Source organism: Lolium perenne, chromosome 1 (genome assembly GCF_019359855.2).
Source record: "Lolium perenne isolate Kyuss_39 chromosome 1, Kyuss_2.0, whole genome shotgun sequence".
Lineage (NCBI taxonomy): Eukaryota > Viridiplantae > Streptophyta > Magnoliopsida > Poales > Poaceae > Lolium > Lolium perenne.
Window position 1 is genome coordinate 174,737,982 of NC_067244.2, and position 24,193 is coordinate 174,762,174.

At 43.6% G+C, this 24,193-nt stretch overlaps 2 protein-coding genes, 1 long non-coding RNA gene and 2 other non-coding genes across 6 annotated transcripts; all 5 read right to left on the reverse strand.

The window, feature by feature from the left end:
• Window positions 1–2,250: 2,250 nt before the first annotated feature.
• Window positions 2,251–2,913, reverse strand: LOC127335183 (protein FAR1-RELATED SEQUENCE 2-like). The gene has a single exon (XM_051361782.2). The coding sequence runs from the start codon at window positions 2,911–2,913 to the stop codon at window positions 2,251–2,253; it is 663 nt and encodes a 220-aa protein (XP_051217742.2).
• Window positions 2,914–2,983: 70 nt separating this feature from the next.
• Window positions 2,984–4,498, reverse strand: LOC127335190 (protein FAR1-RELATED SEQUENCE 5-like). The gene has a single exon (XM_051361791.2). The coding sequence runs from the start codon at window positions 4,496–4,498 to the stop codon at window positions 2,984–2,986; it is 1,515 nt and encodes a 504-aa protein (XP_051217751.2).
• A 5,446-nt stretch (window positions 4,499–9,944) lies between these two features.
• Window positions 9,945–13,005, reverse strand: LOC127304827 (uncharacterized). Of its 2 annotated transcripts, XR_011748953.1 has the most exons (5): window positions 12,962–13,005; window positions 10,626–10,943; window positions 10,496–10,526; window positions 10,179–10,340; window positions 9,945–10,066 (listed from the first exon to the last, which is right to left on the reverse strand). It is a non-coding gene; the product is annotated as an uncharacterized lncRNA (long non-coding RNA). The 2 variants fall into 2 exon arrangements; XR_007853560.2 differs by lacking the exon at window positions 12,962–13,005 and having other exon boundaries at window positions 10,626–11,026.
• Window positions 13,006–14,088: 1,083 nt separating this feature from the next.
• On the reverse strand, window positions 14,089–14,162 carry TRNAI-UAU (transfer RNA isoleucine (anticodon UAU)). The gene has a single exon. It is a non-coding gene; the product is annotated as a tRNA-Ile (tRNA).
• A 79-nt stretch (window positions 14,163–14,241) lies between these two features.
• On the reverse strand, window positions 14,242–14,315 carry TRNAI-UAU (transfer RNA isoleucine (anticodon UAU)). The gene has a single exon. It is a non-coding gene; the product is annotated as a tRNA-Ile (tRNA).
• Between the last annotated feature and the right edge of the window lie 9,878 nt (window positions 14,316–24,193).

The following is a 24,193-nucleotide window of genomic DNA, read 5'->3' on the forward strand; positions in this document are numbered from 1 at the left end:
GAAATGGCTTCAAGCCCACAGAAAGCGCAGGATCTAGGTGGAGTCCAAGTAAATACAACAGCAACAAAAGGAAGAACAATGACGCCAAGAAAGACAACTCATCGCCAAGTATCAAGTCCAAGTGACAGCAATTCTCGGAGACAAACAAGACTTTCAACACTGAACACTATGGCAACAGCAAAAACTGAACACAAGAAAGAGGAAACTCCAAGTTCATCTGGAATGAAAACTACAACCAGTAGCATCCCAAGTTCAGCAAATTTCGACCCAATGAACAGGAAACTAAACTTCGACAGCACAGAATCTGAAAGGAGAATGCACGCAATGAGGATGGCTCCGGACCCACCACCTTTTGATCTAAGCACACCACCAGAAACTAATGATCAAGATGAATTAGTCGTCAACGAAGCTAACAAAGAAGTGGAGATACAAGAAGCGAAGGCTGTGGGTGCAGAACCAAACATCAAGAATACATCAGATGCATCAAGGAGCAAAACACCTGTGGTTCATGAATATCAAAAGAGAAATGTCAAGAAAGGCCACTTAGCAAAATCTCCATTCGTCAACCTAGAATCCAAGAAAAACTACAGTGTTTCCAAGTCAGTGGAAACTCTTTATAACATGGTGTGTGAGCATGGATGGAAGACTACCTCACCGACGAATAAAGAAATAGTCATTGATACAACAAATTACTATTGCAACCTCGGGCAGTTGGCAGATTCAGTTGCACCAGGGAAGATGTTGATAAATATAGTAGCTGAGATTGGAATTCACATAATGACAATGGAGAACAAAAATCCTAAGAAACACATAATGCCACTACGTGTTGCTGTAAGTAAACAATCATCAATTTTCTTTGTTTTTTTACATTTTTTCATGCACTTCTTTTTGTCCACATTAATTATGCAGCATGTAATTCCTGCATCTCTTCTACAGAAATACCTCATTGATTCCCGATATGATTTAAAAGATGTTACAAGGTGTTTTGAGAACAGCCCAACCAATAGACTTGATCACAAAGAAATTGTAAGTTTGCTAACTTCTAAACTGAATTTTTTAACTGAATTTTTATACACCAGATGCGCCTCCACATTAAACTGATTTTTTTAAAGAAAACATATAGACAATAACATCCTTCTTCTAACAGGTTTGTTTCCCGACATTCGAGAAGTGGGCACGAACACCTACAAATGGTTCTGGTCACTACTGGCTGGTTGTTCTTAATGTAAGTGCAGAAAGATTTGAGATAATTGACTCGTTATCATCAAAGAAAAAGGGGGAAGCTCTTATGATGGAAGCATGTCACATGCTCATAGCGGGAATCAAGGTTATGTGGAAAAGAGAGTATGCAAAATCAAAAGTGCAAATCGCGAATTGGCCAATAGAAGTTATTGACAGTCCTCGTCAAACAAACACGTAAGATTTTCTTGTATTTGGTACTTGACAAAGACAAATAGTACACTGCTACATCAGGTTTTTTGGATATCTCAATATATGTTAACTATGTTGCTGATCCATATGATCTCCTAGGTACGACTGCGGTTTCTTTATGTTGAAGAACCTTGAGGAAAAACATGGAAGGATGGTTTCATCATTCACACAGAAGGACTTGCCAAACATCAGGGAACTGTACACTGACAAATGGCTCCGCACGGAGAACAAAGCACCTTGGGGCTTATATATCTAGCTATGCTTCTTGATGTTAAGGTAATGAAGCTGCTTCTCCTCATTTTTCCTCAAGGAATTACATCTGGAATTTCTATGTAATGTGTCTTCTCATTTTTTACACAAAATCACATGCAAGTTAACACTTCACTTCAAAGAACAAAAAAACTTACATAAAATGAGAATGTAAATTGCAACCTTGCTGAATAATATATTCAAAATGGACTCTGAAACCATGTATCCATGTTAACATAAGAACAAACTCTGAATCCATGTCTCCATGTCTAAATCTTAATTACTACCAAACCATTTTTGATTCCTATCACTGGAAAAATTGATGAAAAGGGAATTTCTCTGGATTTGCCAATCTTACTGGACAATTCCTTGCATCATGATCGATTTCACCACAAACACTACAAGTAGTTGGGTTAGGTTTCTTTAGCTGGAGTCCACCTTTCTTCCTTTTACTGCATGGTCTTCCTTTAGCTGCAGTAACAGGGGGGTCTTTTGCTTTCTTGTTTCTAGATTGAGAAACATCTTCATCCATTCTTCCCTCAAAGGGAGAAGAATCTGAAATATCTTCGATCATAGTGACTTGCTTTTCCTCCTCTTCAGTGCATCTGCATTAGCTTTCTTCAAAGCAGCTAGTTCTTTGCTCATTGCAATCATGTGCTTGTCTGCTATTTCCTTTGTTTTCTCAGAAACTGCCAATTCAACAGCGAGTTTTGAAAAATCATTGCAAAGATTTCCATACCGCAGTAACCTCATGTCTTTTCTAGACATTTTCTCTGTTTTTTTCTGTACTGGCTCGACAATGGATGGAACAATATCAGGAGGGGGTAGGGACCACCTAGGTAGAATGTAGTGCTCAGGTATCTCTCGCACTTCACCAATGTAAGACATTACTTTCATAATGTGGCAACAAAGAATTCCATCCTTGTAAAACTTGCAGCACTGGCAGTTGTACATGAGATTTTCAAGATCAACGTCAACCACATAGGTTCTTCTGCCATAACCATAGACAGTACCTTGCACTGGGAAAACCTCAAACACACCACCACCACAGTCCCTAGCATTGTAGGATGTTATCTTCCGCAATTCTAGCTGGAAAATGTTGTAGATGGGTAGAGTGTAGGTTTGCAATATTTGATCCTCCATTGGAAAATCTCCCCACAACCTGACAACTTTGTCCATTCCCATGAAATCATGCCCATCCTCAGCAGAATCAATCTTCTCTTGTAATTTCATGTACTGCTTGAAGAAATTAAGTAGGCTTGCGCGTGGTTGTATGTACTGCTTCAAAACAGCATTAAACCCTTCACTGCGAGCTGTTGTTTGCAAGAATGGGAAAAAAGCGCTTCATGAAATAAGCAGGAACAAAACATTTCCTTAGTCCATATATGTCCTTGAAATGATCATTATCAACAACATCATGTTTTTGGATCATCTCAGCCCATCTAGTTTCAAATTCTTCTTCAGTAACACTATAGTCAATAACATCATTGAAATCTCTTCTCAAGTCTTCTCTTTTGGCTGCCATAGGACCAATTTTTTCCTGAACCTTCTGCATGATATGCCATCTGCAGTTCCGGTGAATGGTGTCAGGGAAAACCATTTCAATTGCAGTCCTCATAGCTACATCCTGGTCAGTAATGATATTCAGAGGGTGCAAACCATCCATTGCTACTAAGAATGTCCGGAATAGCCACTCAAAGTTCGCAACCCTCTCATTCCTCAGGAAACCACATCCAAGCTGTATGGACTGACCATATCTATTGATTCCAATGAATGGTGCGCAAGGCATGTTATACTGATTAGTCATGAAGGTTGTGTCAAACGATATGCAATCATTGTACAGCTTGTACACATCTCTGGCTGCACCATCAACCCAAAAGATGTTCTCAACCCTATTGTCATCGTCTAGCTTGTAGTCATAATAAAACCTAGGATCATCCTCTTTTAGCTTCTCAAAGTATTTCAAGAACTCAGGGATGTCTTTGATTTTGCGCTCTTCACTATGTTGGGCTCTGTAATTGCTAATGGTTTTAGTACTGTAAGGTACATTCTGCTTGCTTCCATATAATTCCGCCATGATTTCCATAATCCTACCCGAACTGAGATTTACATCACTTAGCAAATCAATGAACTTCTTCTCTTCTTTTGGAATTTTGTTGTGCGACCTCAAGAATTTTTTCAGAGCAAATTTCTCAACAAATTCATGCGTATGTTCCTCGACAAACTGAGTAACTTCCCATCTGGCACCAGATCTTTTAATCCTCATTTTTGCCTTGCAATCTGCCAATTTTGTGATAGTTCGGTTTCTAATCTTCACAGGAGTAGGTGGTAATGAATTGTTCCCCGCTTTATTGCAAACAAACAAGCATTTGTCTTTCTCTCCATCTTTTGTAGACTTCCTAGATGATTCAATCCTAACAGAGAAGCCAACATGATGCGCATACCTATTGTAATGTGACAGAGCAGCTTCCCAGGTGTCAAATTTCATGCCAAGGAATGGTGTCTTGGGGGAAAAACCTTCTGGTGTTGACTGAACTTCACCTTCCTCACCACTGTCCTCACTTGGTAAAGTCACACCTGTCTGGAAACCTGATCCGGCGTTAGTGCCTCTGTCCGAAGTGTCCTTTGGGTCGACTTGTGCATCACTACTCTGACCAGCCGAATATGGACCAAATGGCCCAGTTGCATCAACATTTTCCCAATTAGGACCACCATGAGATGTTCTGCTGACATTCTTTGTTACTCCCAGGAACTGTACCTTGGTCAGGAGTGCTTTCCGAAACTGGAGGAGCATGAGATGATCCAGCTTCATTGTCATTGCTTCCAGGAGCAAAATCTTGGTCAGCTGGCTCGTTCAGATCAATTCCGAACCAGAAATCAAAACCTCTCAGCATCTGCAACAGTTGCACAGAGTTATAAGATGAGAAATTATACAGTTCAATAACTAAATGAACAAGAATTTCTTTTTTCACATCGCATTTAATTGCTGATTTTATGGATGTTGTTCAACATATTTTCATTTCATGTACTAACTAACTTTTTTTGCCATAGGGGGTACTGAAGTGATTGGTTGAAGATCATGCAAACACATCCAGGTGCAGGTACTGCAAATAGTTAACACCAAAAACACGGACCAAGTACGACCTGAACATTGCATCTCAGATGTACATTCTGTGTGGAACATGGTGATGTAAGTAGTAAGGCATGCTTTTAGACCTAGTATCTTAAGTAGTATCATCTGGTTTTATCCGAAAACTGTTGCAGATGCCGTTACTTTTGGATCAAAATACATCCATCAGATGTGACTATCTAGATGATTTCCCTGTTTGATATATCTTCAGCAAAATTACTTTTGGATGAAATCTAATGCATGAACTGAATCAGCTCTGATGTATTTTCTCCATATGCATAACTGAATTTCTTTTTTTGCTTCTAGATTTGTTGTGTGTAACATCATAACTGAAATATAACTGGATGTCTGTCATGTTAAGATTGGCATGATGCTTTTAAAGAGAAATATGATGTTACTTCTACTGTTTGATGTATCTACTGAAAATTACTGATTTATCATGAACACAAACTAATGCAGAAAACTTCAGTGTCAATTACATTGCTGCTCAGGATAGGAAACTATCTTTTTGAACAAACTACTGGATGTTTGTTATTTTATCATTGTCAAGAAAGCATAAAACCTGAGATGTTTTTCATATGTAGTGAAGATGTCCTTTTATACCCATTTTTCCCTGATACTTTCTTTGCCAAATGGACCAAAATCATGTGCATAACTGGATTATACTGCCTGTACTGTGTATAGATGTAAGCAGGTTCAGTACATGTAAGATGGATGGATGAACAACAAATCAGGTAAGCAACAAATTTCTGGGGTAGATGTTAGCAGGACTCTTGGGGTAGATGTAAAGAACAAGAGGTTATTCCTTTCTCATGTAGATGTGATGTTTCAGCTTGTACCTGTTTTTCAAACTCCTGGTAGATATAATTTGCTGCTGCCTGACGGGATGTTGTTCAAATCCCTGAAAGAGTCGCCAGATCGAGATTGCTGGGTAGTTTCTTTGTTCGGAGTTGGAGGATGTTGATTTGAGTCTTCAGTTTTCGCTGGATCTGGTGGTAGATGTAATTTCTGGATCTGGTTTCGTGAGCAGGGAGGAAGGAAAACGAAGAAGAACGTACGGCCAGAGAGGGGAAAGTTTCACGTTTTTGGGGCTGGGTATGATCTTCGGGACGACCTGGTCCCACAGTTTTTTGTCTAGACGTTTGGCTGGTGCCAACCTGTGTTCACACGGGACACCACGTGGTGGTCCACGTTTTTGCTTTTTCAGGAAGTAAATACCGTTCAGAAAAGGAAAGTTTCGGTGACCTGGCTGTAACTTAAAACTAGGCTGACCTGAACGGTTCTCCTCCTTTTTTCTGGTGGCCTCGTCAGCTGGAAGAGATGGGAGACATGAGTCTAGCCTCCTATAAATAGTTTTAGGGCTAGATTTTGTAGTTGGTTTATCTATATGATGTTTGGCGTCATGTCATGGGGATTTCACCTCTCGGTGCTGCCGCGCGGTGTTGGGTGATAGTGGGAGGCGCTCTCCGGCGGATCTTCGAGGTGGAGGTCGAGCTCTGGAGGTGTATTTTATCCTCTTCAATAAATACGGTGGCGACCCAAATCTAGTCGGTGTGGTGCGCTATTGCTATTTGGAGGCCATCGGTGATGGACGACGAAGGCGACGGCGGTCTCTCCTACGTGCTGGTGCCGGGAAGCAAGGACCTTTGTCTTGGCTACACCCATTGAGAAATGGAGCGTATCCTCGGCAGCACCCTCGCGACGGCGTGTGGTCATCCGACTGTTGACTCTAATGGCCGTTAGGTGGCCGCTACGATTTCTAGTATCGGCCTTGTGATATTACCATCTCATCTTCTCCCTTGTGGATATTGCATGGCAAAGCTATGGCAGTCAACGCATGTCCGTCTCCAAGTGGTGTCGTCCTTAGCAATGGCGTAAGTGGCCGCAAAGTCGAGCTCGTATACAACAATGGTGGAGAAGGACCCAATGACGTTTTGCGATTTCTTTTGAGGATTCTCTCTGTAAAATGTTAAGGAATGTGTTGTAGTTTCTATAATTTGGAGGTGTGAGAGAAAAATCCCCCGTCCTCTCCCTCGCGTCGCCCCTCCAGGCGACGGGGAAACCCTAATCCCGCCGCCGCCTCCCTCCTCCCCCTCCTCTCCCCTCGTCGCCCCCGGAGGCGGCCGCCGGCAAGGCCGTGCGATGCCGGTGATGGGGGTGGCGGGGATCTCTCCTCCGCCCCCCGTGCGCTGCTGTAGGGAGGACGACGGCCGCGCGGGGGTGGCCTCCACCGCTGGGCGAGGTCGGCCCGATCCCCCCGTCCCCCTCTCCGGCGTGGCCTCGCCGGCACTGGGAGGTGGTGGCCGGGGCTTGAAGGCCTCCGTCGTCCGGGTTGGGGCCAGGAATCCAGGGCGGCGGCCCTGGGCGCTGGGTGGGGCACCGCCGGCCTGTCGGTGGGCAGCCGGTGCTGATGCTGCGGTCCGCTCCCTTCGGCCGTGCGGGCGGTGAAGGGGGCGGCGGGTGTGGGCGTGGTGTGGAGGTCGCCCCGTTGGGCCTCTGGCCAGATCTGAAGACGGTGGCTTCCCCTCCTTGCGGTGCTCGTCGCACCTCCTCGGCCCCGGACTGCCTCCGGTGGCTGCGGAGTGTGGTCGGATGTGGGCTCTGGACCGGGGGAAACCCTTGGCCGACGGTGGCGGCCGCGACGTCGACGACGCTGATGGCGCCGTTCTCCTTCCTGAAGGCGACATCGAGGTGATAACCCCCTCCCTCCCTGCCTATCTATCTCGGGCGAAAACCCAAAGCTTTAGCTTGGACGGTGGCGGCGCCTGGGTGGTGCCGTTCCCTCGCTGGAGGCGCTGTTTTGAGATTGTGGGTTTGGGTGGATGAGCTAGGCGGAGGTTGGTATGCATGGTCTTCGCTTACTCCTGGCAGCTTGGTTCGGTTTGGTGGTTTGTGCTGCGGGTGGCTGTGATGTTCGTGGGTGGCGGCGAGGCGAGTGCTCGGAGTCTTCCTCATGGCGGTAACTCCCATTATCCATGCGTGCTCAGGGAGAGCGATCTACCTCCGACAGGTACGGTGCCCTCCGATCCGGGGCGAGAAAGCAGAGAGCTTTCTTTGGAGATGGAAACGGATGGTGCATGGGCTTTGCTTGGCCTCGGAGGTTGACGATGGTGTGTTTCCCTCAATGGCAGCGTTCTTCACCAGTTTTGACACCCCTCTAGTCGGATCACTAGACTGGACAATGGTCTCGGAGCTCAACTGTGTTTCACTGCTTTTTCTTGTTTGGCTTGTAGTTTTCGGTTCCTGTTAGCTGGTTTTCAGCATCTTGTATCTTCTTGCCGGCAATGGTCTTATTAATTTAAGGCAGGGCTACGACCTTCTGTTTAAAAATAATTTGGAGGTGTTCTCCATTTAAATTATAAGTCAACAACTTTTGGACCCTTCGGGGTCATTAGGCATTACAATATTTTATACTTTGATAACACAAATATATCGAGTTCAGATGTACCTGTACGAATGTGAAAATTATGTGAGCATATATCGAAGCTAGACTTTCTAAAGAAACTAGTTAAATGCCCGTGCGTTGCCACGGGTGACATACATATATTTGGTTGTCACATATGATGCCCATATAACATAAAATGCACTCATAGGCAGCCTATACAATTAGTCAATCCAAGGATCAAAACCTAAAAAGTATACACCCATGCAGATTTCCAGGATTCACCAGACATCATGTGCTAAAATTAGTACTAACACAAAGGTAAACCAATATCATTGCTTGTCGTTGTTCAACATTGGAGAGTTCAATATGAGAACTTAGCAAATCCTCAAAATTTTGCAATAATTATTACTATACAAAACATATACACTGAACAAGCTATGGTCTAGAAAACTCACGGCACTTGTATTTTTACAGGAGTTTTGCTCCCTGGAATGCCTCCCCTTCCAAATTATTTTTCTTAAAGTATAATCCAGCAAGATATATATGCTCGGAATTTTTACACTCGAAGTAGGAGCATCTATTGTTTTGTACCATATCCATAGATTTCCCAAGAAGATAATTTTCCAATTGCAGCGATGAGCTAGATGAAGACACCAGAACTGATATGGATATTATGGAGCAGTTGTTTCGAACATTAATGGACAAAGGCTCCAAAAGGGACTAAACCATTTGCATAGTGGTTCTATTTGGTAAATTCTGCACCTCAAAGTAAACCCCAAATCGGAAAATTTTGTAGATTTCCTCCGTGTGCCGGTATTCTCAAGCCTACATGAATGCCGACCAAAGTAAACATTAAACACCAATAGCTTGCTACAAGCTAGCAATGAAATGCAACTCCGAACCAAGCTAGCTACAACCAAGTTTAACACCTAATAGGCAATATCTCCAAATTAAGGTAGGTACAGCTAAGGCTTTGAACCTGGAAAAATAAAGAAATAAACTAAATCAGGAAATGCAAGAGAAATAAAAGTCACATGCAATAAAATATTTCCCCCCTTTTTTATTTAGAGTATTTTGGCTCATTTCCTGTTAACAATCTGAAATAATGCTAACTTGCCGCCCTTTCTTACAACAAACTCTGGAAATTTGAAGTAACTTATGTCTACATTGGCCACACATTGTAGCAAAATATCATCAACATGAGTTCATTTGGTTTCATGTTTTTTAACAGTCTAGTATTCTCAAAAGAAAAGTGTCTATGCAAAATCATATCAGATTGCTAGTCATATCACATTGAAGGAAAACCATATATATATTCAGTTACAAAGAAATGAGACCACAAGGAGAGAAAAAAAAATTCCCCCAAAAAGGAGTGAAACAAGATTGGCATAGCAAGCTTGATAGACGCTGTCCACTGTGTTAAGCCGAACTGATGGAAAGGGCTAGACAATCTACATATACACTTCACAACACCCCCACTCGCGTGTGACGGGAGAAGAGAAAGTCAACACGTGAAAGAAGAAGAGCACATCGAAACAGGGCATGAGCGGTGGCTAAAGAGGGGGGCAACAGCAATTTTTAGGCTTAATTGCGAAAACCAGGATTTGAACTCGAAACCTGGGGCTCTGATACCATGTTAAGCTTCATGCACTAGCCACTTGAACCAAAAGTCCGAACTGATGGAAAGGGCTAGACAATCTACATATACACTTCACAACACACTGGAGCGTCAGCGACAACTCCCTCCGGAAAAGATCCACTGTCAAGCTAGTTTGTATTGCTTCCAATATCTCAATGCATGAGATGTCCTTCTCATCTGAGGTGAAACACCATATCTGAATCTAACTGAAGCCTCCCTGCAGACGTTTCAGCTACAGAAGCCGAAAAACAGTTTCTGTTATGTAGCTTTCTAAAGCACCGTAACTTACATCTAAGCCATATCTCAATGACAGGTAGAAGGAGTAAAAATACCAGTCAATTTACCTCAGCAGACACGGCAAACCGCATCAAACCAGTGATTACATTTCAAGACCTGTAGAAGTGGTCATTGACGAGTATCATAATCTGAAAGGGCATCAGTTTAATACCAACCTTCCTAAAATATTGAAATACATGTCCAACATCAGGATGACAGAGCTTCCAAGCCTGGCAAGCATAAGCAGAAGTTCTTATTAGGGAAATTAATTTTATTTGACTTGGTATAATTCCTCAAAGTACTCTAAGCCTGAAGCGGAAGTTACTTTTCATTTATGTAAAACAGAGCCATGTTTTCACATTCTTAATAAGAGATGTATATCTACCTGGTATTCTCCAAAAAAAAGATTTATATACCTGTAGAGTACAACCGGAGTATCGTAAATTTCTTTGTCACGTATATTCATACCTTTGCACTTGTAAAGTATCTCTAAATGAGTAGTTCAGAGTACTTACTTTAAGCTCATTTCTGCAAGACTCAAGAGAACATGGATCTTCCGAATTTCTTCTATATGTGGTCTCTCTCCAATCACTTGTTCAGTAACCAGCTATAGTACAGGCTTAGAACACCTAGAATCTAACTTCTATGGATAAAACAGGCGTACAATGTCAATGATCTTAGGACACACTATTGGTAGCAGTTTCCCATCGGTCTCAAAATACTGTGTCAAAAACAAATAAAGTTCTCTTTATACGTCGTAACTTGAAAAGTCCAGATCTGTGGGTTCAGATAAATTTGTTAAAGAGCATCTTTCAATAGAATTTCTAACATACCTGAAAGAGCAGATAAGTTAGTGATATGCACAGTTCAAACAAAAGAGAGGGAGGGAGCGATATCATCACAGCTCGTCAAAATATTAAACATGTCTTTATGATCTTTGAAAGATGCAAGAGAGTAACTGAGATATTACAGGGGCACACGATTTCGCTAATAATGAAATAAAAAATACAATATTGTAGATAAGTATTAGAACATAATACTGGCTATTTCTCAGAACCTTTTAGTTTTCCAATTTACTACTATCAGACTATATAAAACAAAAGGAGGATAGAACCTGATAATTGTTTATGTTGGAAGAATAATGACAAATGAAACAAGCTTTCCAATGCCTTTATTTTTTGGAAGATAAAAACAATGTTTCTCGTCTTCTTGAAAATTATGGGTCTAACTAAAATTCATGTTAACAAAAAATTATGAGAAAGGAAATCACATTAATAATGGTATAAAAGATATCACTACGGGATCCATAGTTAGAATTCCAAGAAAAGTACAGATGAATATTTTCATTTCATCAATGAGGAGCCTTTTTGCTGTACATGATAGGAAGCATTTAATTCAAAGAGGCTGCATGAAACAGGTTGGACAAACAACAACAATATGGTAGGGTTTCATGAAATAGGTTGCACAAACATGTAATTCAAAGAGGTTGCATGAAATAGATTGCACAAACAACAGCATACAAAGGACGTATGGCTGATGTTCCAAACATAATGAAGCTTCTAGTAGTACAAAATAAATAGGATTTACTATCTGATAGAACTTATGGTAGAATTTGTGATCGCATATACGATACAAAGTATAATATTTGCTGTAAGTAGATGACATGTCAATTATCACAGTTAAACTGAAAGAGGACTCTCCCATCAGAGATGAAGCAAGTATGTTTTAGGCCAAAAAAAAAAGCAAAGCCGTAATATGCAGGATACAATCCAAACTGATGCATTATGCATTTGTGAGATAGTGCATAATGATACTACATGCGGACCAAAAAAAAATTGAGTGGTCAAGGAGGAGCACAAAGCCTCCCACCTGATTTTTATTTTCACTTTTTCAGATAAAAGGGGTGAAAACAGCCCGGAAGCAGATGCAAACATGGGAAGGGGGAGGGGGGCCGCCTCACGCGTGGAGGCGAGGTCAAACATACATACCCAGCAGAACAAGGGGAGGGGGGAGATCACGGTCGCTCGGGCTGCAGGAACGTGAGCCAGAGGTCCATGTCGCAACGAAGTTACATGGGGAGGCGAGCGTGCCAGAGGACGGCATCATCCCGGCAGTTCTTGCGCGCTAGGGAGATTGAGGGAGCAAGCCCGTTAAACACCACACCGTTGCGGTGTTTCCAGATGTGCCACATGCACAAGAGCTGGAGCATCAACGCGGTGCGCGACGCTGTGGACCAAATTTGAGCTGTAAACTTAGTGAGAATAGCAAAAGGAGATGTTTCAGTTTGATACGTGAAGTTGTCTGCCAGCTCAGCTTACCTGCGATATGAAAATTCCCATCCTATCCTTCTAAAACTTTACCTATTCAAAAATTAATCTATTTGGCAAGTTATAAAAACATGACATGAAAGATTTAGTAGATGGACTACTGGGGCTTCATAAATTTGTAGATAAAATCGATATGAAAACCAGTATGGATGTATCAGGATAAAACTTTCCTAGCATATCTCTTACAGAACAGAGGGAATGCAAAGAAAATCATAGCAACAATAATTAAATTAGCCCTAATCTCGTAGGAAGGATTAACATATACAGGTAATAATCCACTTTACGGGTTCACTAAAGATATGATGAGTGTGAGAACTCCTTGAGCCTGAGTATAGACAACATCGATATGATAGCCAAAGCATCAAACACAAATTCTTGTATGCTTATGGTGTGAAGTTATACAAAATAAATCTGGGTGAAGTCACCCGAATGTATGAAGAGGAAGATGCAAATGATGCCAACGAAATCATGGATGCGGACGAAAGCATTGTTGGAGACCAACTCCAGGTTGGGAACGGCCTCACCAAACATCTCCAAAGCTGCACTGTCATCCTCAAAAGGGGATGCCTCCAGGGCCGCAGAAACACACACATATGCTGGCAACTCCGTGGAAGCCGGAGGAGGGCCGCGGCGCTGTCCTTGTAGCCCACCTCCCATCTGGTGCAGATCGAGGATGACCTCCGCACTATTGCGACGGCCTCCGAAGAACCCAGGCAGGCAAAATGGATGGTCCGTGTGCGGTGCTCCGGGCAGGGGGCGGCGGTGGCGGTGATGGGATCAAGGAGGGCGGCGGTGGAGACGGAGATCAACGGGGCTGGCGGTAGTGTTGGGGATCAAGGGGCACCGGTGGTGATGGGGATCAACGGGGCGCAGGGATCAAAGAGGGCGGCGGTGGTGTTGGGGATCAATGGGATGGCGGTGTTGTTGGAGATCGGTGGCGGTGAGCCGGCGATGGAGACGGGGATCAAGGGAGCGACCGTGTGGGGCGGGCCTCGTGCACGAAAGCCGCATCGTCGGACGGTTGGAGTGAACTGCGGGGTTAAAATGCAAAATGTCCGATGTTGACGAAACGTACGATGTACCGATTGACGACGGAACATCGTCCCCTTTTTAAGTAGTAGAGATTCAGGCAACATATTCCATATCAAGTTGTGTGAATAGATGTGAAAGATACAGCCGAGCAATCATAACACCTCACATGATGGAAAAATACTGTAAGACATAATATGACCTTCATAAGGATATGCCTGGTAAAAGTCATTAACTAGCCTGGTAAAAGTCATTAACTAGCCTGGTAAAAGATTGCCTTAATGTATCCTAGTACCCTTCCACTAGAGAAGATGCGCAAAAGCAAAATGGATAGCATGAGAAAGAAAAATATATGATAAAGGAACAAATACTTTTTTAATGAAAAGCTGCTTTTGCACAAAAAATAGACGATAAATACAGAGTATTGTTATGTAGAAAGAGAATAAAAACATAACTACCTATTGTAGTAGTGTTTTCTCACTGAAAAGTACATGGAAGGCAAATGTTTCTACCAGAAAAGTTAAAATAATTTAAAAGGTGCTTTTCTCACGGAAAATAAATATTAGACCAGACATAAATAAATTTCTTAAATGAAAAAAGAAGAAATAATTAAATAAAAAAGTGCTCCCGGCGGGGCTCGAACCCGCGACCTTCGGCTCATAAGACCAACGCTCTAACCAACTGAGCTACGGGGGCTGACATGCCCAAAAGTAAAAGAACACTTATAAAAAATGTGAAGTAAATTGTTAAACAATAATTAACTTTTAATTAAATGTGCTCCCGGCGGGGCTCGAACCCGCGACCTTCGGCTCATAAGACCAACGCTCTAACCAACTGAGCTACGGGGGCAATTGCGTTGACATTCTATTGTACTTTTATTTATCTATGTTCTTTTGTCACGCTCTAATCGCCGTGCCCGGTCGCCCATGCATGATCCACCAAGTTCCAAGCCATACAAGCGAGTCGGATTCCCGTATCCCGTGATAAACGCGTGAGCATCGTTTGTCTTGACAGAGGCCGTGCATGCAGTACGCGCGTCAGTCTTAGTTCAGCGACTAAAGCAAACTACAGTAGTATTTGAGCTGTAGAGAATAAATAAAGCTGCCTCGATCTTTCAGATCAGAGACCTTCATTCTGTGCATTGCAGATTGAAGAGATAGTACATCAATCAAGCACACATGGTCGATGAATCGCCCTGTTTTAGAGCATCCCCACTCGTTGGCCGCTCCGTACGTCTAAATCCGGCGAAATTTTCGTTCGGATTGGAGGAAGATTTGGCCTGGGGAGCGCCGAAGTTCCAGCCGTCCTCCCGGCAGGAAACCCCCAACCTCGACTATTTGATATATTTCAAACAAATTTAACATAAAATTTAACAAGTTCGGCGACCAAGAGTACGAAAATTGCTGAAACAAATTCGGCGATAATCAGTACGATGTTTAACAAGTGCTGAAACAAATGAAGCACACAATTTCACAATTTTTCAAACAAATTAAGACAGACTAGTTGGCGTTGGCGTTGGCGTTGCCTCGGAGCCTCCATATGTGCTCCACCAGATCATCTTGCAGCAGCTGATGCATTGTAGAGTCTCGAATCTCCTGGCGCATAGCAATGAAGGCGGCCCATGATGGAGGCACCTGGTGATTAGGCTGTGCAAGAGGACCCTCTCTCTCATATGGTGCTTCTTGCTCAGCCAGAGGAACCGGATGCTTTCGCTCATTTTCAATAATCATATTGTGTAGGCACACACATCAGTTCATCACCTCCCACATCTGATCTTTGGACCAAGTCATAGCGGGGAACCGGACGACATTAAATCTCTGCTGGAGGACACCAAATGCACGCTCGACGTCTTTTCGGCAAGCTTCTTGTTTCTTGACAAACTCGCAAAGTTTGGGGGTGCTAGGGTTGGAGATAGTCTTCACAAATGTTGCCCACTTTGGATAGATACCGTCTGCAAGGTAGTATCCTTTGTTGTAGTGCCGACCATTGGGAGCATGACCCTCAACAAGCTTGGAAAAGACCGGGGAGCAGTTTAGGACGTTGATGTCATTGTTGGATCTAGGCATACCAAAGAAAGAGTGCCAAATCCAGAGATCATGGGTAGCCACTGCTTCAAGTATCACAGTGCAGCCTTTTTTGTGACCCTTGTACATTCTCTGCCACGCAAACGGACAGTTCTTCCATTGCCAATGCATGCAGTCAATGCTTCCAAGCATCCCTGGAAAACCCCTAGCTTATTTGTTGCAAGGATCCTCTGAGTGTCTTCGACAGTGGGTGATCTTAAGTAATAGTCCCCGAACACTGCTATGACGGCCCTGCAGAACCGGTAGAAACAATCAAGGGCGGTGGACTCCGCCATCCGAAGATAGTCATCTGCACTATCACCGGGAGCTCCATACGCCAGCATCCTCATAGTCACTGTGCACTTCTACAGTGACGAAAATCCAACCAAACCAGTGCAATCCGCCTTGCATCTGAAGTAGGGATCAAAGTCTCGGATGGCATACACAATTTGCAGAAATAGCTTTCTGCTCATCCTGAAACGACGCCGGAAAACACTCTCACCGTGCAATGGATTGTCGGCGAAGTAGTCGGCGTACAACATGCAGTAGCCCTCCATTCGTTATCTCGGCTTGCACTTCCGGCGACCTGGTGCCGACCCACCACGTCGACCAGTTGCCAGTCCGGCGTACATGCTTGCCAAGCAACCGAGGATCATCATGTGCTCGTCGTCTTGGGCGGCTGCTGCCATCACTTCTTGCATAAGCTCGACGAACATCTGCTCCTCCTCTTCGTCCGAGTCCATGGCCGGCGAGGCAAATGGACGAACACCTGACGGGCGTGGTCGAGGCAACCCGAGCCGCGAGCGACGAGGAGCAGGCCAAAGTCGGAAAACAGGCCGGCGGAAGAGCAGCCAGATAGGCCGTCGTCGAAAGACGGCGGAATATAGGCAGGTGGGGAAGGAGGGACGGCGGAATCTGGGCAACAAGCCGGCGGGGTGGTGCCGGCGGCGAGAGAGATACGAGGGGTGGGGAGATTTTGAGCGAGGTGGCGGTGGGGTTCGTCTGTCGAGTCACCGACAGATCGGGCCCTTCCCCGCTTTTCACTCATCCGGAGTCCCCGATAGGTCCCCGGGGGGCCGGGGATGGCGTGGGCTCGCCGGATGGATGAAGGGCCAAATCCGGACGAAAACGAGGAACCGGGGGCGCGACTGGGCCGAATTTCGCCGTCCGGATGAAAAAACGTCGCTCGGAGGCCTCGTCGGGGGACGAGTGGAGATGCTCTTAGCACATCGTTCTTCACTAGGAAGGTCCCAAACGTATCTGAGGACATGTATCAATGCATCCGTTTTGTGAAACTAACAATAGCATGATGCTCATCTTCAAAAGTCAGGCTCCAGAAACATCGCCTTTCTAGATTAATTGGCAGTTTCATCTTTCATTTGATATTCCTTGCCCGCTCATATAGTTTTGGATCTTGTTTAGGTGCTTGCGAGATAGCTAGCATAGTGGAACTTCTTACAGAAAAAAAAATCTCACGGTACTAGGAGAAGAAAAGTCCTCACCTAGCAGAGCTGGAATACCGTCACAATTTTGAACTTCAACTTATGAAATTAGGATCATATGGGTGGACAAAATATATACATATCAAACCGTAAATTTCACTCAGAATGTTGTTGGAGTAAAAAGGTTCAGAAAATTGTAACTGCTAACATAGGGCTCATATAAGAAACATCTCTAGCATATGTTTCCAAGTTATTCACCTAGAGCGAATCATGGTTTTTATCCTTTAACCTCAGAGAAACTGCGCAAACTACACACATATTTAAATAATTTTCTAATAGCAATGATTAGCCAATAATGTTCCAAAATTTGCATTTTTTCTGCTTGTGCGCACACAAGACTAGTTCATTAATCACAGTAAAATAATGGCATGTATTTGGGAGCTCATTTGTCATTTGTGTACACGATATAAGCGCATGATAAATTTGAGATGCAATCGAGATTCAGATACACTCATTGACAATTGCTTTTTTATTCTTCAATTCAAACGTATTTGTCGTAATATTGTTATGGATTATTATTAAGTCCTTTATATGCATGGTCACCTTTTATCACCTTGATCGGTATCGCAGATAGACGGTGTTTATATATACTACAAAGAAGTTGGTAAAAGAGAATAAGGATAGCCTATGTCCACATAATAAGGACCTTACCACATAACGGGATGAAAATGGGACTACGCCTGTTCACTTTGCCGCAACTCTAACTAGTGGATGATAAAAGATTTGTGTTGAGTAGATGTCATACTGAAAAAATATAGTGGCGGTTGATATGGATGGAATTTTGTTTATTTATATGTTAGGATAGACTAAATTGTACATGACTACTTTTTGTGAATTATTTGGGGGTGACTATGGAGGCCATGGTCCTCCGATCCTCCCACCATACTTTTTTCCGCACATTGCACATTGAATCAACCTTCGAAGATCATTAGAAGAATTGGGATATGAAATTGTATTGTTTGTCGAGATAGAAAGGTCTTCAATCCACAAGTAAAAATAATTAACAAACAAAAAGGAGAGACTTCTCTTCATCTAGAATAATAGAAGATGGCCGAGCTACGAGCATACCATTGCACTTTGTCGCCACTGTAAGTAGCGATGGGTGAAATATTTTATTTTATTAATAAGAGGCCATATTTGGAAGAAAAAAGTTACGGATGATATATACGATGTATTATCTATTTATGTTACGATAGAATAAATTTAACATAAATATTTTTGTGAATTATTTGTGCTGACCATGCGGACATGGCCCTCCCACCATACTTATCGCTCGCAGATCAAATCAATGCTCAAAAAATCACTTGAAGAATCTGCTTATGATGTTGTATTAATTGTTATTAAGTAGAGAGTGCAATTTAAAAATAATTTTCAGTTTATATAGATGTTGTTTTATTTATTTATATGCTAGTATATAGTGAATTGAACTTAACTGAAAGGACACGAATGTCGCCTATAGGGAAGGGGGTGAATAGACGGTTTAAAACTTTCACGAGATGTACTTAACAAATGCGGAATAAAACTAGCGTTTACTTTGTCAAGACCAAAGCCTATATACTATGGTTCACCTATGTGCACCAACAACTTATGCTAAGCAATAAAAACAACTACTCCCTTGGTTCCTAAATATAAGCCATATAGTTTTTTGAGAAAAAAATCCATAATATAAGGTGTATTGCGATGCACTGCTTGCATGGACAATTTTTTAGAAATTTGATTATGATTCCTTATCTTATGCAAAGTCCTCTGTTTTTTCATGTCAAATGTACAACTGTAATCCTTCCCAAACTTGGTGTAATTTTCCCAAAATATGTGTTTTTTAATTTCCGTGCCAAAAACTATATGGCTTAAATTTAGGAATGGAGGGAGTATGTGATAACAAGATATATAACTTCAAGCACGGTGGCTATCACAAAGTAAAGTGCATAAGTAAAGAGCTCGGATATAGAGATAACCGAGACAAACGGGAGACGATGATTTTTCCCGAAGTTCACACGCTTGCGAGTGCTAATCTCCGTTGGATAGGTGCGGTGGCTTAGTGCTCCCGAACGCCACAAGATGCCTCACCTTGAGGTGTGGTTGCTCGATGCACACCAACGCCACAAAGACCTCGCCCCAAGATGCGGTAGTCACACCACACACACCGAGCGGCACGAAGGCTTCACCTTATTCTCCGGTGACCCTTGCATGCCACAAAGGCCTAGGTCACGGTTCCACTAAGGGATTTCCTTCGAGGCGGAAACCGGGCCTTACATAAAGCTTGGGGCGCACATCCACAACTTAATTGGAGGCTCCCAAGAAATCACCACAAAGTCCTAGAATCCTTCTAGGGTTCCAAGAACCCAAGAGTAACAACCTTCTTGCATTCACCACAACGAATCTTCGTGGAAAGCTCAAACCGATGCACCAAATGCAATGGCAAGAACACCACCAAGATGCTTCAATCCTTAACTCTCAAATTCCAACAAAGCTACTAAAGCTATTGGGGGAATAAGAGAGGAAGAACAAATCAAATCCACAAAGAACTCCAAGTTTCTCCAAGATCTAGATTTAGGTGGTTCCTCTCACAAAGCGAGGGATTTGATTGGTGAAGATGTAGACCTAGATCTCCTCTATCTTTTCACTCAAATGGATGCAAGATTCATTGGAGGGAGAGGGAGATAGCAAGCACGAAGAAGGTCAATAATGGGGGCGAAAACGAGCTCAGAAGTTAGGGAACCTTTGGGAAAGAAGACCCCTTAAATAGGTACCAGAAAACTGACCGTTATGGCCAAAATCACATCCCGACGACAGTGCTGCCATTTCTGGGCGGTAGTGCCGCCTCCAAGGGCGGCAGTGCTGCCATTTCTAGGCGGCACTTCCGCCCTTCGAAATTCCCAAAACATCTGAAATGAAAACCTTAATAACTTTTGCATCCGGATTCCGATTTTGATGATCTTTGGATCGTTGAAATCGCAACAACAAACTCTACAGCAATATGCATAGAAACATCATATTTCAGCAGGGAAGGATAGAAACAAATGAGTAAAGGTTTTACCTATCTATAAAAGACATAACGGTAAAACCTCCAACCTCGAAAATGCAACAAGTTGCCCGTGCAAAAACCATTCTCGATGAACTAGAGCTTGTCATGAGAATAAGCACAAGCTCTAAAACATCACATGGATAATATCCAAATAACAACAAAGAAAAATGATGCAAGGATGCAAATGTTTGAGCTCTCCGAAGGATACGATCAAGTTAGTCACTCGAGAGCCCTCTTGACAGTACGACAACTAAACTATAAAACGATCTCCAACTACACCATGAGACTGGTAAGAAAGGAACCCTATCAAGAGCAAACCTTAACCTTGCGTGTTCCTCTAGAGCTCGATGATGATGATCTTGACCGCAACAAGATGAAATGCCTTTCTTGGTTGTGCTTACTTGACGAAGTCTTGAGGATTGATCCCCCATATTCCACCATGGGAGAGCTTCTTCTTCGGCGCATCTTTACATATCCGTGATCATCATATGGATGGAAAGCTTCAAGAAAATGATCTCTTCGAGATGGCTCATTGATACGTTCCAAACATATCTATAATTTTTGATGCTCCATGCTTGTTTTACACAAATTTATATATATTTTGCTTACACTTCATTGCACTTTTATACATTTTTTGGCACTAACCTATTGATAAGATGCCACAGTGCCATTACCCTATTTTCTGTTGTTTTGTATTTCAGAAAAGTTGTACAGGAAATATTCTCGGAATTGGACGAAACAAAAGTCGAAGTCAATATTTTACCGTAACGAAGACAAAGTCCAGAGGGGGACGAAGAGGTGCCATTGGGCGGCCAGACCAACCCATGGCGCGGGCCCAGGCCTGACCGCACCATGGCATGGTGTGGGCCCCCTGGCCTCCACCGACCTCGCCCTTCCTCCTATTTATTCACGATCTCAGGAAAAACCTAAACACCCGAGCCTCCATCCACGAAAAGTTTCGTCGCGGCCTCCATCGCAGACCCTAGCTCGGGAGGGTTCTGAAGCTTTTCCCGACACCCTGCCGGAGGGGAGATACCGGAGGCCTCTACATCGCCATGCCCTCCTCCGAAGTGATGCATGAGTAGTTCATCCCTGGACTACGGGTCCATAGCTGTAGCTAAATGGTTGTCTTCTCCTATTTGTGCCTCATGTTTAGATCTTGTGAGCTGCCTATCATGATCAAGATCATCTTTATGTAATGCTACATGTTGTGTTTGTTGGGATCCGATGAATATTGAATACTATGTTGAGATCGATTATATATTTGTCATATGTTAGTTGTGATCTTGCATGATGAGGACATCCCTACTACACCACTACCTCCGTCATTGATAAATGAAGATGAACCTGCTGTGGAGCTCAAGTCCAATGAAGTTCGGATTGGACCAATTACAAGGGCTCGTGCGAAGCTACTTAAACAACAGGTGAACTTGTTTCTAAACGGTACTTTGATTGATGAGAACTTTATACTGCCTAAGTCCTATTACTTATGTATAATCAGGTATCAACAGGAGACGAGCATCGCACGAGGAGGAGAGGAGCAGCTGGACATGAAGACGGACGTCAAGATGGACGTGAAGCTGGACATGGAGCTGGACATGAAGATATCTCATGGACGCGCGAGGGAGGCGCGGGAGGCATGCGCGAGAGGAGAAGAAGACGTCTAGGCCGGTCCAGCACCCGGTCCGACCGGCCGCCAGACCGGCCAACCCGGTCACAGACCCGGTCGGCAGGCGCCAACGAGACGAGATTTATCGTGCGGATGAAAACCGGAAAACCTCGCAACTATCCGGTTGCCGCCCGGTTGACGGACCCCAGAACCCGGCCGACCGGTTGCCGCCCGGTTGACCGGACCCCAGACCGGCCGACCCGGTCCCTGGCCCGGTTGACCGGATTCCAGACCGGACTTGTCCGATTCTGTCTCGACCAGATCTACTCTGGGTCGGTTATTTTTGTATCTTTTCGACCAGAACTCGTCCCGGACGCCTATATAAGTGCCCAGGACGCCCCCCTAGCTGCTTTAGACCACGTTTAAGATAAACCCTAGTTCTTAGTTGTTTGCTCTAGCAAAACTATTGAATCCCTACACCATATTGCTTGAATATTGTGTAGATCCTGAAAAGTCTTGTGTGATCTGCTGTTCCATTGGGAATTAGACGGTTGCAACTTACCTCTTCGTGGTCGGCGGCTACGTGCGCAAGTGTGTGGAGTTGCGAATATCTTGCAGGGTTGAGAGCTGTTGCATTGGCGACAGGGACCAATCGGGAGATCTCGTTGCGTCATACAAGTTATCATCCACTTCATCGTCGTGTTCCTCCGCTGACATCACCCCGTGATCATCATCACCACCGTTGCTTACTGAGAAGATCGGGCCACCCATTATCATCTTGGTATCAGATTTCCAGTTTTCCTCGGTAAGCCATCCACAATCCACCCCATAGTTGAGTTGTGAGTGTTTCCTATCCAGAAAAAGGCAAAAAAAAAATTAGGGTTAGGGTTTGCCATAGCCTTAGATTGCACTAATTTCAAGTTTTAGTTGTTTTTCGTAGTTGTTTTTGCGTATCTTTTCTTTCCATCTAGTCTTTTAGGGTTTGAGTTTACTCTACCATATTGTGTTCCCTTATCTTGTGGTGTCAGTTTTTGTTACTCCGAGTCCACATAGCGTACAGTGTGCTTGTTCCCAACCATAGACACAGCCTTTCGATATAAAGTGACTAGGAACTTCCCCAGAAGAGACTAGTTTTACTGCTCGACAGGCTGCTCGTTAGGTTATCGGTGCTTTGCATATTTCTGTTGGCCGTGTTATCAAGGAGTTGTGTCAGAAAATCAAAAAAAAATATAGAAAATTGAAAAGAAACAAAAAGAGCTACATAGCTGCGTGTGTTATATAAAAGAAAATTCCAAAAGGAAAAGTGAAGTGCTAGTTGAATCAAGTGAAGGCCTAAGTTTACTTTACTGCACCTGTAGTTGAGCAATCTTGTGCCTGTCTCGTTGAGCTTTGCTAGCGTCTCTCGTGTGCATTGCAACCTTTTCCACATATAGTTGCATTGCCCCATTATATCGCCTTGTGTGAGTATCATTGATTGTCTACGGTCAGCGCTAGAGCTTGTTATTGGTGCAAATAGGTAGCCTACCTACAGCCCCACATATACCCTGCTTTGTCGTGTGATTTGTTCTTATACCCTTGATATTCGCTTCGCTACATCCGTGCACTAGTTGTTACTACAAGTGGTAAGCAACACTAATTTACTTTGGAACGGTAAGATCTCCTTTTCTTATCAGTTTTGAGTGAGTTGTGAGAGTACCACCATATATTTTTGATTTAGTGCACTAATCTACTAACGATGTCTGCTAGTGATCATAGAATTGTTAACCAGGAAAACAAGAGTGCTGCAGATATCATAACATGGATGGAGTATGAGGCTCTTCGTAATGAGATGCGACGTGAATTCCGCGCTCAGGACGAGGTGGTTAATGGGAAGATTGATGAGATTTCCCAAAAGCTGGATGCTACTCAGGTGACCGTCACTGCAATGCAAGATCAAATGACGGATGTAAAACGCAATCTTGCTGATTTGCGCTTAGCTGTTGAGAACTTGACCGCGCAACAACAACAAGATGATGACGATGATCCTGAGCTTCAAGATGACGCACACAATGCTCGTGATGCGCCCCGTGGTAATCGTCCTCGTGGTTGGGTTCCACTTGGCCGCAATGGTCGTGGACAAGATGAAGAAGATGGTTTGGGTAAGCCCAAATTTTCTATACCCAAGTTTGAAGGAGGAACTGATGTTGAAGAATACCTCACTTGGGAGCTGAAGATTGAGAAGTTGTGGAGCTTACATCCGCATTATACTGAAGACCGGAAGATCAAGCTTGCTTCTTCTGAATTTGATGGCTATGCTTTGCGTTGGTGGGATGCTTTTGTTCGTAACCGCGAAGAGGATCGTGAGCAGCCTATACGCACTTGGCGTGCCATGAAGGAGGCGATGACTGCTCGCTTTGTGCCTACAAATTACTTGCGGAATATATATGATAAGCTGACTCTTTTGCGACAAGGTGTGAAGACTGTGGATGAATACTACATGGAGATGGAGATGCTTATGCAACGTGGCCGTGTCCGTGAGTCTCTTGAGA